This window comes from Pan troglodytes, chromosome 11 (assembly GCF_028858775.2).
Source record: "Pan troglodytes isolate AG18354 chromosome 11, NHGRI_mPanTro3-v2.0_pri, whole genome shotgun sequence".
Lineage (NCBI taxonomy): Eukaryota > Metazoa > Chordata > Mammalia > Primates > Hominidae > Pan > Pan troglodytes.
The window spans coordinates 25,650,987-25,666,565 of NC_072409.2; the positions used below are offsets into that span (position 1 = coordinate 25,650,987).

Sequence of the window (15,579 nt, forward strand, 5' to 3'; positions counted from 1 at the left end):
GGCCATGGGAAAAGCAAACATAAGGCTGACATAGCAGGACAAAGGACGGGGTGCAAAGTGACGTTCCAGTCACAACTAACTCCTCCCCTCCTTGTATTTCTTTGATAAGCAAAAGATGGCCTAGTTCTGTCACTCCAGCATTTTGCAGTTTGATTCTCTGTAGCACACATGAATGGTATTTCTGCCAATGTGGCTGCAGGGCATAATCGAGACCTCAACAGACAGCTCACCTATTTCTTCTTTGATGATCCGCTGGGCTATTCGATCAATGGTTCCCAGTTTGAGTGCAAATGTATCTAAGTAGTCACCTATGGCAGCAAACTCAAGCGGCCGAGTCCTCAGCTTGTAGCCGCCAGTGACGTGCTTGACTGACTCGCCCATTCTGGTCAGCAATGCTATCCCTTGCTTCTTGTAGGCGTTCAGGTCCTGAGGATGATATGTGAATAAGCTCAAAGCACTCACTCACTCACATGGGCAGGACTAAATAAAACAGCTTCTAAAAGCAGCTTCAGTTTGGAAATGGAGAACTCGGGAAACAAGGAGCTGAGTTAGAGGCTCTAATCACATTCACACGAGGACCCTGGCCTGGACGTCATAACCACCAGACTCAGGCTCCTGTAGGTTGACACCTAAATCCCTTTCAGCAGAGCTGAACGCCAATCCTTAATCAAATTCACTCACCTGAGCACACTGCCCTTTAAACACAATGCTGTTTCTAACATAATTTTTTTAAAGTATCTGTTTCTCCCATACAAAGTACCCTATGTTGTCTTTACGAGCAAAACTGAAGAGCAGAGGTTCCGAGATCCATCACTCATTTATTTATACCCCAACTAAAGCCATATAAGGGGAGTAAAGGGTGGAAAGCAGGAAACAGTGACAGAAAAACATTGCTAGAAAACTCAGGCCTAGGATGGATGCTGTAAACAGCAAAACATTTTAACCCTGGATTTCTTGAAGGCAAAACTGGAAATATGTTGAGTTTCATAACCCATTGTATCTAAATATAAAGCTTATTAGCCAGGCTTGGCACGGTGGCTCATGCCTGTAATCTCAGTACTTTGGGAGGCTGAGGTGGGCAGATCACTTGAGGTCAGGAGTTCAAGACCAGCCTGGTCAACATGGTGAAACCCTGTCTCTACTAAAAATACAAAAAAAAAAAAAAAAAAAAAATTAGTTGGGCGTGGTGGCATGCACCTGTAGTCCCAGCTACTCAGGAGGCTGAGGCACGAGAATCATTTGAACCTGGAAGGCAGAGGTTGCAATGAATTGAGATCGTGCCACTTCACTCCAGCCTGGGCAAAAAAGAAAAGCATATTAGCCTGCCTGATAAAACAAGCTTCCTCCTATCATCAAACCCTAAGAGGAATCTATACAATCTTCAGGTTGTCCTGTGTCACCTACTGAAAGGGTAGCTTACAAAATGGTTTTACAGAAGGTACAGGTGTCTGTTCCTCATATCCACCCTCAATACAAACAGAATGTTAATCCCCAGACCTAGAAGGGTATGACTAGAGGGAGATAAAGGAACCCAGAACAAGGACACAGCTTTCTGGTGATGTGGCCTGATGCAGAGGATAGAGCAGAGAATGTGGAATGCACGGCTAACATGGCCCGACCGCCCCTCTGCATTTGATGTACAATTTCAGGCTGAGGTCTCTATAGTATCTGAGTGTAGGCACCTTGTGAATTCACTTCCTTCCTCGCTTCCTTCTTTAGGCCTTCATTTTTGCTCTTGATCCACCCTTTCCTATTGAGGTGTGTGTGTGTGTGTGTGTGTGTGTGTGTGTGTTTTTAATCCACGGTTCCTGGCTCATAACCTCCATAGACCTTGTTCCAGTCTTTTCACTATAATGTTGGGTGTGTTAAGCCTCAGGAAACAGAATCTCTCTGTCCTTCCCCTGCCCTCCTTTCACCTGCCCCAAGGCAGGACTCGAATCTTCCCCAGCCTTTCTGACTAAGGTCCCTCCCTACACCCTGGAGGATGGAATGCTGCTTTCACGAAGCTTCCACAAAAACCCAAGAGAGCTGGGTTTAGAGAACTTCTGGAGAGCTGAACATGTGGAGTTTCCTGAAGGGTGCTACACCCAGGGAGGGCATGGAAGTTCCACGCCCCTTCCCCCACGCCTCGCCCAATGCAACTCTTCATCTGTATCCTTTGTGATATCATTTATAATAAACTGGTAAATGTGTTTCTCTGAGTTCTGTGAATTGCTCTAGCAAATTAATGAAACCCAAAGAAGGGGTCACGGGAAGCCCAACTTGAAGTTGGCTGGTCAGAAGTTTTGGAGGCTTGAACTTAAGGTCCGAGATCTGGAAGCTCTCAGACTTGAGGACTGAGTCCTCAACCTGTGGGATCTGATGCTATGTCCAGGTAAATAATGTGTGAATTAAACTGGTGGACATCCAGCTGGCAATGGCTGCTTGGTGTTTGGGGAAAATCTCGCCCCCACCCCCACCCCGCAATTTGGTCACAGAAGTCTTCTCCTGTGTTGATGACAACTGTTGTTGTCTGAGAGCAGAGGAAAACCATGGTTTGAGAGTTTTTCTGGAGCACCTATCCATACCTTCCCCCAACTGAGGGCCTTGCCCTACCAATTATCCCCTCTCCTGTCTGTATCTTCAACTTCTAATCCTTCAGCATGTAAAATAAACCCAAGGCTGACCCATCTTAAAAACAGCAGCAGTCTCCTCTAGTTCCTCTCCACCTCTCTCATTCCCTTCAGAGTCAGGCTGCCTGAGAGAGTGTCCTAAAGATTCCATCTCCCCTTCTGACCTCCCACATTCTAGACAAGAAACATCCTCAAAGGCACAAGGCCTTCACAAGACTATAACTGAAGCCTCAGAGTTCTTGGAATTACCTCTGCAGACAGCGTTTTTATGAGTGGGACTAGAGTCAAATGGGCTCGCTGGACTGCACAGGCTCCGCTTCAAGTAGAGCTTTGAAAGGGTGTCCCAGATAATCAAGTTAATTTACATGTTGAATAAAGTTATTCAGCAGTATCCATCTGATTGCTGTACCCACTCTGCCAAAGATGAAAATATTGACTTGAATATAGTTGCTATTGAGCGTCCCCATTTCTTCCAGTATTACTACTGGCTGCTGCTGCTGCTGCTTTTTAATATATAGACATGGGGTCTCACCATGTTGCCCAGGCTGAACATGAACTCCTGGGCTCAGGTGGTCTACCTGCCTTGGCCTCCCAAAGCGCTGGGTGTTACAGGCATGAGCCATTACATACAGCCTTTTGGCTTCTTTTTTTTTTTTTTTTTTTTTACATGAAGGTCTGTGGTTTATTATTTCTTTTTTTTTTTTTTTTTTTTGATCTTTGGGTTTTTTTTGGCAATTTTCTTTTTTTTTATTATACTTTAAGTTTTAGGGTACATGTGCACATTGTGCAGGTTAGTTACATATGTATACATGTGCCATGCTGGTGCACTGCACCCACTAACTCGTCATCTAGCATTAGGTATATCTCCCGATGCTATCCCTCCCCCCTCCCCCGACCCCACAACAGTCCCCAGAGTGTGATATTCCCCCTTCCTGTGTCCATGTGATATTGTTCAATTCCCACCTATGAGTGAGAATATGCAGTGTTTGGTTTTTTGTTCTTGCTACAGTTTACTGAGAATGATGATTTCCAATTTCATCCATGTCCCTACAAAGGACATGAACTCATCCTTTTTTATGGCTGCATAGTATTCCATGGTGTATATGTGCCACATTTTCTTAATCCAGTCTATCATTGTTGGACATTTGGCTTGGTTCCAAGTCTTTGCTATTGTGAATGCCGCAATAAACATACGTGTGCATGTGTCTTTATAGCAGCATGATTTATAGTCCTTTGGGTATATACCCAGTAATGGGATGGCTGGGTCAAATGGTATTTCTAGTTCTAGATCCCTGAGGAATCGCCACACTGTCTTCCACAATGGTTGAACTAGTTTACAGTCCCACCAACAGTGTAAAAGTGTTCCTATTTCTCCACATCCTCTCCAGCACCTGTTGTTTCCTGACTTTTTAATGACTGCCATTCTAACTGGTGTGAGATGGTATCTCATTGTGGTTTTGATTTGCATTTCTCTGATGGCCAGTGAAGATGAGCATTTTTTCATGTGTTTTTTGGCTGCATAAATGTCTTCTTTTGAGAAGTGTCTGTTCATGTCCTTTGCCCACTTTTTGATGGGGTTGTTTGTTTTTTTCTTGTAAATTTGTTTGAGTTCATTGTAGATTCTGGATATTAGCCCTTTGTCAGATGAGTAGGTTGCGAAAATTTTCTCCCATTTTCTAGGTTGCCTGTTCACTCTGATGGTAGTTTCTTTTGCTGTGCAGAAGCTCTTTAGTTTAATTAGATCCCATTTGTCAATAGGCATGGGCAAGGATTTCATGTCTAAAACACCAAAAGCAATGGCAACAAAAGACAAAATTGACAAATGGCTTCTTCTTAAGGACACTTCTAATTTGTTGATAAGCTCATGTGATCACAAAGAAAAGGAAGAGCGTCTCTGCATTCCCTAAGGCAGAACACGTAAGTGGCTCATCTCAGAACACGATCAAGTTATTCAAGGTATGTTAAAGGAAAAAATGAGGCAGCTGGAAGAGGGGGAATAGGGTGCTGCCATTTAATGGGCATAGAGTTTCAGATCTGCAAGATGCAAACGTTCTGAAGATGAGCTGCATAACTAATTTAAATATACTTAACACTACTGAACTGTACACTTAGAAATTGTTAGGATAGTAAATGTTAGGTGTATTTTATCACAATTTTAAAAATTTTTAAAGAAAAGATAAGGCCATTTAGCACATTTTGCTCAGCAAGCGATACTGAATTAGGGCTAAAATTTGTTCTGTTTAAAGCCACCTCTCCTGTATTCACTCACATGGAGTCGGATTTTGATTAAGGCAGTAAAGGACCTTATATATATAGATATTTTATATATATTACATATATTATATTTATTATATATTATATATTAATATATATTTATTATATATTAATATATAATATATATTTTTTCTTTCTAATTTTTTTTAAATTTTTTATTATATACTTTAAGTTTTAGGGTACCTGTGCACAACGTGCAGGTTTGTTACATGTGTATACATGTGCTATGTTGGTGTGCTGCACCCATTAACTCGTCATTTAGCATTAGGTATATCTCCTAATGCTATCCCTCCCCCCTCCCCCAACCCCACAACAGTCCCCGGTGTGTGATGTTCCCCTTCCTGTGTCCATGTGTTCTCATATAAGGACCTTATATTTTTTAAGTCATTTTCATACTGCCTGGCCCACAGATAGATAAATCTCCTTCTCTCTCTCTCTCTCTCTCTCTCTCTCTCACACACACACACACACACACACACTCTCTCTCTCTCTCTCTCTCTTTCCTACTTATTCTTCATACAGATTCCTAACAACCAGGGGTCCAAGCTTTTCCCTCCCTTTTCTTTTTTGTTCAGTAAACATGAATGTGCTTGAGGGCTTTCTGGAAAATGGACCTTGGGGGAGAAAGTGAGTTGTGCTTTTGGAGAATAGGATGTATTCTACTTTGAGTATGAGTTGAAGGAATTATACCTGAGGTTTAGTTTGCCAGGAAATACTTAGTTTTAAAAAGTGTACCTGTCCAACCTGTAGGGGGGGGAAAGCCTCTGGGAAAAAGAGACGCTGAACTGGAATGTCATCAATAAGGCTCAATGCCAACTGAGGTTATAAAAACTAAAGGACTTTGTCATGCGGCTTCCACTGAGTGAAGAATGGCACACTCTCCGAAGTCTTTAATGTCACCTAATGTTATCTATAACTATTTCCCAATTTTGCAGATTTGAAAAACTAGAAAGTATCTGGACCACAATACCCTTGCCAACATGGAACATGTTACATATGGCCTGAACATGGGAATATGATACCTGAAACCAAACAGATGGGACTGGAGGGAAGCTAGCATGAGGGTCTGAGCATGTGACCCCATTTCTGCAGACAGCGAGAGCACAGCACCTCAGGTTTTCTGGCCAGTTCTGCCAACAGGGAAGTGCAGAGAAAGGCCAGTGGACAACCAACTTGAGTTTGAATACACAGAATCTGGCAACTGTGTAGGACCCAAATGTTTTATCTGGCAAATGTCCACCTGATAGGAACATGGCTGCAGGTTAAGTAACAATCAGGCAGTCTGATACACAGGGACGGTGTGGCCTCAGTAGCCACAAAGACCTAATTTGAGATCCTAGTGACGCTACCTGAACAAGGACAAGCTCCTGGAACTTGAGTTTCCTTGTCTGTAAAATGCAGCTGCAAGTAATCACTCAAAGCGCCCTTAAGAAGAAAACCCTCACCAAACACTCAAATGTTCCTTCTGTTCCATGCCCATTGTTGGTCAGACTGGCCTCACCCAGTAATACTGCCAAGTGTTTAAGGAAACACTTAGCTCTGCTTTTGGCAGAGCAAATATTCTAACTTCCTCTGCTGCTGCAAGTGGGTGGGGGCCTGGATGGGGTGGGGACAGATCTCCTAAATTCTAACATAGAATCCATCTATATGGATTTGCTAATGCAAAAAAGCATGCTAGTGGACACAGGCACCCAAAAAAAGACCAATTTTATGACAACCCTGTTACAGTGAACCATTTGCTCATGAAGGTGGCTTCTGAAAGATCAAAACTGCTTTTTTTTTTTTTTTTTTAAAGAGATAGGGTCTCACTCTGTCACCCAGGCTGCAGTGCAGTGGCACGATCATAGCTCACTGAAGCCTCAAACTCCTGGGCTCAAGCTACCTCCTGCCTTAGCCTCCCAGGTAGCTGGGACTACAGGTGCACAACATCACACTCGGCTATTTGTTAAAAGTTTTTGTAGAGACCGAGTCTTGCTCAAAACAGCTTTTAGGAAAGAGCCCCAAGAATGGTAATATGGACAAAGAGTATGTAAACTTCTGCCCTTACCTTAGCAGTAAGGAAAATATTAAAGTGTTCATTGAAAGACAGCACAGGATGGTCCGTAATTCTTTTTAGAAATTTATCCAAAGCTTTTCTTCTGGTCTCCACAAACTCTTCTGAAAAACGATCCACAACACCTTTTACCACAAACTTCTCGGGAAGAGGCTATGAAGACATGAAGAAGAAAACCAGAGTAATTGATGAGATGGTGCAAGGAAAAACAACCAGGCTAGCACACAGTTCTATTACCCCTCTATCCAAGAAAAGTATTTCTTAATCAGGCAGATCTTCATGTAGTCATTAATATAAAGACTTCTGAAAAATACACATGGAGTAAATACCCTGTCAATTTTATAATGCAAGGAATAAAACACTAAATTATAGTCTTTGAAATACAGAAAAGTAGATATTTATCCAGTAAATTCAACAGTAATTTTTACATTGCTTGATGTACACGTGATATGATGGAAAAGTTATGGCAAGAAGAAAAGATAAAAGAAAAGAAGAAAAAGAAAAAGAAAAGAAAGAAGGCAGGCAGGCAGGCAGGCAGGCATCAACCACATAAAAATTTATTTAAATATTTTAAGATTCTGCTCCCAGGACTTCATTCCCCATTCATACTTGGTGAATGAATAAATTAGGTAAATTCATGTATCTAAAAAAAAATACCTTTTATAAGCCAATTTTTTGCTTTAGGTTTATACTCAAAAGTTATTTAAAACATAATTTCCTTTATTCCCCTTATTCAAATACATTTCTCTATTATACTGACTTAGAGTCAATACTGTGGGCAATTTAAAACTACCTGCCTACCAAGGGATCTTTGAGCTTTTAATCTGTTTCCATAGTAGTTTGATCAACTGCTTGATTAAAAAGCCTTCTTCATTATTACTACCACAGGGAAAACAAATATCTGCTATGCACATGTTTTAAAATATTTGAGCTATGAAATATTTTTTAAATTGTACATTTAAAAAATAGGCAACTAAATCTAATAGATATTTCTCTAAAGAAGATATCCAAATGGCTAAGAAGTACATGAAAAGATGCTTAACATCAGTAGTCATCAGGGAAATGCAAGTCAAAACCATCATGATATGCCATTTCATACCTGCTAAGATGGCCATAATCTTAAAAAAACAAACAAACAAAAAAAAACAAGTGTTGGTGAGGATGTGGAGAAATCAGAACCTTTATACATTGCTGGTGGGAATGTAAAATGTGCAGCCACTGTGGAAAACAGTTTGGTGGTTCCTCAATAAGTTAAATTTAGAATTACCATAAAACTCAGCAATTCCACTCACAGATTTATGCCCAAAAGAACTGAAAGCAAGGCTGGGCGTGGTGGCTCATGCCTGTAATCCCAGCACTTTGGGAGGCCAAGACAGGTGGATTGCCTCAACTCAGGAGTTCGAGACCAGCCTGGGCAACATGGTGAAACCACGTCTCTACCAAAAATATTAAATATAAAAACAATTAGCTGGGCATGGTGGCTTGCACCTATAGTCCCAACTATTCAGGAGGCTGAGGTGGGAGGATAGCTTAGGCTGGCAAGATGGGGAGGTTGCAGTGAGTGGAGACTGCACCACTGCACTCCAGCCTGGGTTACAGAGTGAGACTTCATCTCAAACAAACAAACATTTTTTAAAACTTAAAAAAAAAAAAAGAATTGAAAGCAGGTGCCCAAACAAAATTTTGTACACAAATAGTCATAACAGCCTTGTTTACAATGACCAAAAGGCAGAAGCAATCCAAATGTCCATCAACATGTGAATGGGCAAACAAAATGTGGCATATCCATGCAATGGACTAATCATCATAAAAACTAAGTACTAAGACATGCTACATCATGGAAAAACCCTGGAAACATTATGGTAAATGAAAACAGCCAGATACAAAAGTCCATATATATGATTCCATTCATGTGAAATGTCCAGAATAGGCAAACCCATAGAGACAGACAGTAGATGGTGGTTGCCAGGGGCTGGAGAGAGCGGGGGAAATGAGATGTGACTGCTTCATGGGTACAGGGTTTCCTTCCAGGGTGATTCTGAAACTTTTCAGAAGGTGGTGACAGATGCACAACATTGTGAATGTATTTGATGCCACTGAATTGTAGATTATAAAACGGTGCTGTTTTTTAGCACAATAAAAGAGCATATTATATACCTCAAAGTCATAAAGCATAATAATAGTACCAGCACTTATTAATCTACCACTCAACTTGACAGAGAGAACACTGCCATTGACAAAGTTCCCTGTCAACGGATCCTTGATCAGATCTCCGCTTATTCCTGCCCCCATGAGGGAATTAACAATCCTCAACTTTTTGGTCATTGCTCCCCTCTAAGTTTCAGTTTTAAAACCATGTACTGTTCGTTGAACTTGTTTAACTTTATAAAAAATAAAATTACAGTTAATGTGTCACTTAATGACAGAGATACACTCTGAGAAATGCATTGTCAGGTGATTTCATCATTGTGTGAACATCACAGAGTGCACCTACACAAACCTAGATGGTGCGGCTACTACACACCGAGGTGATACGGTATAGGCTATTGCTCCTAGCATGTTACTGTGCTGACTACTGTAGACAATTGTAACACAATGGCAAGTACTTGGGTACCTAAACATATTTAAATGTAGAAAAGGTACAGTAAAAATACAGTATTATAATCTTATGGGACCACCATCTATATGCCATCCACCATTGACAGAAATGTCACTATGCAGTACACACCTGTATAGTTCGCTTTTGTCATTCAACATTGTCTTTCTGCGACTTATCCATATTGATGTATGTTTGGCTACAGGAAAATAATTTTACTGTTCCATAGTCACGCACTATATAACTGACTGTGTGACAAATTGTCCACCTACTCTCCTGCCTGTGAACGTGTGCATGATCATGTGAATGGTTTTCAGCTTTATAGCCCTACTAACAATGCTGCTGTGAACACTCGTGCAGATGCACCCTCTTTAGAAAATGCAAGCCTCTTTAGGGAATAAACCAAGACAACGTTGGCCAAGTAGGTCTATCAGGACAATCACATGCTTTTTCCTTTAATACGGTAAGTGGTAAATTAATATATTTTCTAATGTTAAACCAACCTAGCAGTTCAAGTTCAAAGCAGGACATTAAACACAAGCATTTAACTCCACAACCTCCTCAAACCCCCATAATATGGCAATAAAGAGGATTTTTTAAAATTATAAACCCTGAAGGACAAAAACAAACCAGAAATAAGACATAGCAACAAGGATTAGTGGACTTAGCCAACCCAAAAAAGTGGAATACTAGGCCACTTGGAGTAGGCCTAGTAAACCTAGATTTAGAACACAAAACCTTGAAAAGATTTAGGAATTGGTAACACCAACACCCCACCCCCTGGAAAAGAAGTATTTGGAGTATGAGGGAATTCAGTGCCCTCAACTTGAAAGAGCTTCAGAAAGTATGTTTTAGTTATCAAGAGTAAAGATTCTGATGCCATGCTTCCTGGGTTTATCTTTTGACTTTGCCACCTACTAGCTGTTTGCCTACCGTCAAGTTCTATACATTTCTTGGTACCTCAAGAAGTTGGTGCTAGGTAAAAACTAATAGCATCAACTTCACAGGGTTGTCATGAGGATTAAATTAGCTAATATGCTGAAAGTGCTTTGAATGATTCCTACCACAGGGTAAACACACACAAGTTTGGGTGTCTTTGTTGTAAGACTGGCAGCAGCTTCAGGGGACTACTAATCTTCAGAGACATCTAGTGTTCATTTAAACCTGGACATGATGGGAATATTCAGAGAAGATGCTAAGAATATTGGGGGATTCTTTATAACAGAGCAGGAGTTCCAAAAAGGGCACAGTGGAAAGGTTTGTAAATGAAAGAAGTGAGGGGAATAGAGTCAGGAATAAAATTACAGAGCCACACAAGGATAACATGTCCACGTGTGACACCCAGCAGAGCTTACACTTGAGTAGAATATTCGAAATGCAGTGCTGGATCAGACAGACGGGCCACTCAGCCCGATGCTGGCCCAGTCCAAAGCACCGAGAAGTTATCTTAATGGGATATGGCTGTCCTTTAGGATAATTCCTTTATTCTGGTCAGTTCTTCTCTCCCCCGTTCCTTTAGGCAGCCACTCTCATACCCCAGCTTTTCGTGCTAAGCAGATTACTATCTTTGTGAAGTGAGAACCAGGTGTAAGAGCATCAGATGGAAATTTCCTATTTTCCTTCCTCCGCAGAAGCCCATCGACTGGGCATCACCCTCACCTCCATTCCTTAGTCCCTGTAGAAAACAACCCCTCCTCCCCTAAAGCTAAGCATTCCATCTGTGTCCTTGACCCATTTGTTCATTAGGGTGCACCTGTCATTAATCTCTTCCCTGTATCTTCAACATCTCCTGTTCATCCAGCTCTATTCCCAGAATCTATAAAAATATGGTTGGTTTTTCTTCCTAAAAAATATGAATCCAACCACCCCTTGACCTTATATCTTCTCCCTTGTCCTTCCTGGCTCATTCAGTCTTTTTGAAAGGAGTCACTTATCTTGACTTCACTGTATCCCATTGATTTCTCAACCCCCAGCCTTCCGCCAACCCTCAAAACAAAACCAGCTGTGATACTGCCTTCAGTGCTGGGTTTCTCTGCCCTATCCCCACCCAGTGCAGTAATGGCCCTTTTAAAATTGAGTGCCAATGACTTTCTAATTACCAAATCCAGTGGATATTTTCCTGTTCCTACTTCATGAGTCCTGTTATGATACTCTCATTTGCTTCTGCTGAATAAGACTTGAGAGGATGGCCTGAGGTGCAAGTAAGTGGTTAGGAGTGCCTCATTTAACATAAAGATGACATTCTACAATAGGGGTCCATTCTTCAGATTTAGCAAATTGAACTTATGTTTCATCAATCAGGGAAACTTGATATTTAAAGGAACCCTAGAGAGAGTCCTTCTGCAAGCAGAATTTCCTCCTGTCATAAGCGTTATCATTTCCAAATGTATGTAGCTTCATAAATTTCTTCCTATTTCAAGATTCCTTACGGGACACACCTACTCTCAGCCTCACCTCTATTACTGTCTGGGTTGTTTACACATAGGAATCTGGGTTGCAGGTGAAATCAAGTCCATCTATAGTCTGTAAATCACATCATGTAAATGAAAAGAGCTCAACACAGTTCCAGGCACACAGCAGATGTCTAACAAATGCCAAGTATTTTTATTAATTTGTAAGCACTGAGAACAAAAAGCAAAAAGGGGAGTGGACTTACAGGTAGAATGTCTTTATAACGTTTAGGCCAAAATGTCTTAAAAAATCGATTGGGGGAAGCAGGCACAGTGGCTCATGTCTATAATCCTAGCATTTTGGGAGGTCAAGCTGGGAGGATTGCTTGAGGCTAGGAGCTCCAGACCAGCTTGGGCAACATAGCAAGACCCCATCTCTACAAAAAATAAAAAATTAGCTGGGCATGGTGGTGCACGCCTGAAGTCCCAGCTACTGTGAAGGCTGAGGTGGGAGGATTGCTTGAATCCAGGAGTTGGAGGCTGCAGTAAGCTACGGTCATGCCACTGCACTCCAGCCTGGGTGACAGAGTGAGATCCTGTCTCAAAAAAACAAGTCATTTGGGATCTACTTCTTCACGCCCACTAGAATTTTTAAAGTAAAATAGCAAATGTTGGCAAATATGTGGAGAAATTGGGCCCTCATACATTTCTAGTGCGGATATAAAATTATAAGCCACTGTGGAAAACAGTTTGAACAATTCCTCAAAAAATTAAACACAGAATTACTATATGCTCCAGCAATTCCACTTCTTGTTGTATAGCCAAGGTAACTGAAAATAAGTGCTCAAACAAAATCTTATACAACCACCAGTGTTGATAGCAGCATTCTTCATTATAGCCGGGCTGGGAAAAGGAGGGAATTGAGAGTGGTTCCTTAATGGGTACAAAGTTTCTTTTGGGGGTAATGAAAATGTTCTGGATTAAATAGTGGTGATGGTCATACAACACTCAATGGTGGTGATGGTCGTACAACACTGTGAATGTACTAAAAGTCACTGAATTGGACACTTCAAAATGGTTAAAATGGTGATATGTAATATGGATTTTACTTCCTTTTTTAAGAAAAGGAGATGTGATGGTGGAAGCAGAGATGATGACAGATATGCTGCTGGCTTTGAAAATAAAGAGGCCATGAGCCAAGGAATGCAGACGGCCCCAAGAGCTAGAAAAGGTAGGCAAACAAATTCTCCCCTAGAGCCTTCTGGTGGAATGCAGCCCTAGCCTATAGGTTGATATTAGCTCACTAAAACTGATTTTGGACTTTTGACCTCCAGAGCTGTAAGAGAATAAATTTCTGTTGTTTAAGGTACTTAAAAAAAAAAAAAACACCTGGGTGTAGGGGTGAGGGAGTGGACAGTGATGAAACAAGATTGGCCATGAGCTGATAAATGTTGAAACTGAGTGATGGAGTTTCAACGGGACTCATCGTACTGAATCTCTTCAATATGGTTAATATTTTCTACAATGAAAACATTTTTAGAAACTGAATATACAAATATATATGTTGGATCCTGCAAAAAAATCCTATTTGCAAAGTGTTACAATAATCCATTAAATATTTCAGGGTTTAATCTTGAAATACTGATATTAGATAGTACTTAGTACTTTAGTAAAGCACTGTCATTTATATTCCATATTAGTTTATAAAGCTGTTTTATAATCTGAAACAATAGCATATTTGTTGTAGACTGTCAATGGAAAGCTGCTATTTCTGGGTAGGAAATCTAGACAAATCTTTCAATTGCTGAATCCTGAAATGTCCAACTTCCTCGTCAGCAACTGACTTGCTTCTTCTAAGCAATTCAACAAATATTTAGTGCACATTAAATATTTACATGGGAGAGGCTGTTTCTCCTACCCTTGTTGAACTAATAGAAAATACTGCTTCTAAGCAAAAATTACTACCAAATAAGTAAAGGAGCATAGAGATTAAAAGCTTGTCACCAAGTGCAGAGATTAAAAACAATAATCACCAAGCCCAGTTTAATGCAAAGCATTAGGAAGTTGAACCAATGTTTCAATATTTATTAACTTATCCATTGAGTAAGCTAAATGCAGGTATATTTTTAATAGTATAAAAAAGAAGAACCCAACTAGAAAATGGAGTTTTTATTATTTCATATTTAAAAAAAAATTATTGCATTACAAATTTATTCTCATTAATTCCTCTGAGTTTACTACTACTCAAAAGAAAACTTGGACATAATACAAATGTATCCTTCCAGAAAGCTTTCTTCCTTAAAACTGAGGTAAACATTAAATTTCCAAGTGAAAATTAAACACTCAAGTGTTTATTCAATGTATCTGCTTCATCTTCCAAATCTAATACGGGCACCCGTCTAATCATGAAATTGCTCTGCTGTGTAACTAGTGCTCCAGGAAATGCAGAAGTGTCAAACCCACTGAACAAATACCGAAGCAGAAAATAGAATGGTGGTTGCCAGGGGGTACGGAGAGTGGGAAATGGGGAGTTGTTCAATGGATATAAAGCTAGTGTTATAAAATATAAATAAGTTCCAGATATCTGCTGTACAAAGTGGTACCTATAGTTAACAATACAGTCATCCTCCCTTATCCTAGGGGGATACATTCCAAGACCCCCAGCAGATGCTGAAGCCATGGATGGTACTGAACCCTGTATATACTATGTTTTTCCTATATATACATACCCATAATAAAATTTAGAAACAAGGTGTCACTGTGTTGCCCAGGCTGGTCTTGAACTCTTGGGCTCAAGTGAACTTCCCACCTGTATATACATACCTATATATGTATATGTTTTTTCCTATACATACCTATAGTAAAATTTAGTTTGCAAATCAGGCAGAGTAAGAGATTCACAATAATAAAACAGAACAATTATAACAATATTCTGTAATAAGTGTTATGGGGATATGGCCTTTCTCTTTCTCTCTCAAAACATCTTATGGTACTGTATTCATTCTTCTTCTTGTGATCTCCAGCCTGATAACCAAGAGGGCTACTAAAGGACTCACAGGTGGGCAATGTCTACAGCGTGGATACACCGGACAAAGATAATTTATGTCCTAGGCGGGACTGCATGAGATTTCATCACACTATTCAGAACAGCAAACAATGTAAAACTTATGAACTGTTTATTTTTGGAATTTTCCATGTCATATTTTTGGTCTACAGGTAACTGAAACCATGGAAAGCAAAACCACAAATAAGGGGGAATGACTGTATGGTGTTGCATGCTGTAAAATGTCATAAGACGAGAGATCTTATGTTACATGTTCATGTTACACATTATGTACATCTTATGTTACAGGTTCTTACAAAAAAAAAAAAAACAGCAAAGGGACAAAAGAAAACTTGTGAAGGTGATGGATCTGTTTATTACCTTGATTGTGGTGATGGTATCAGGGGTACATACAAGCCTATCGAATCGTATGCATTAAATATGTGCAAGGCTATTCTGTATATCCATTATATCTCAAAAAAGCTTTAAAAAAACAGAGGGAAAAAGTCATAATGAAGACTTTCTGGCAGCTCCAACTATTACATAATGAAGAAAAACACAGTGAACTGCTGTTATGAGATGACAAACATATACACCCAGCATACTTCTGG

General features: G+C 40.2%; 1 protein-coding gene across 1 annotated transcript in view; it reads right to left on the bottom strand.

Moving 5' to 3' along the window:
- SNX30 (sorting nexin family member 30) overlaps positions 1-15,579 on the bottom strand; it is a 119,440-nt gene that overhangs the window by 38,562 nt on the left and 65,299 nt on the right. The window contains exons 4-5 of the mRNA XM_003312216.5: positions 6,934-7,092; positions 231-426 (exon numbers count right to left, since the gene is read on the bottom strand). Coding sequence (XP_003312264.2) covers positions 231-426; positions 6,934-7,092 — 355 coding nt within the window. The remainder of the gene's footprint in view (positions 1-230; positions 427-6,933; positions 7,093-15,579) is intronic.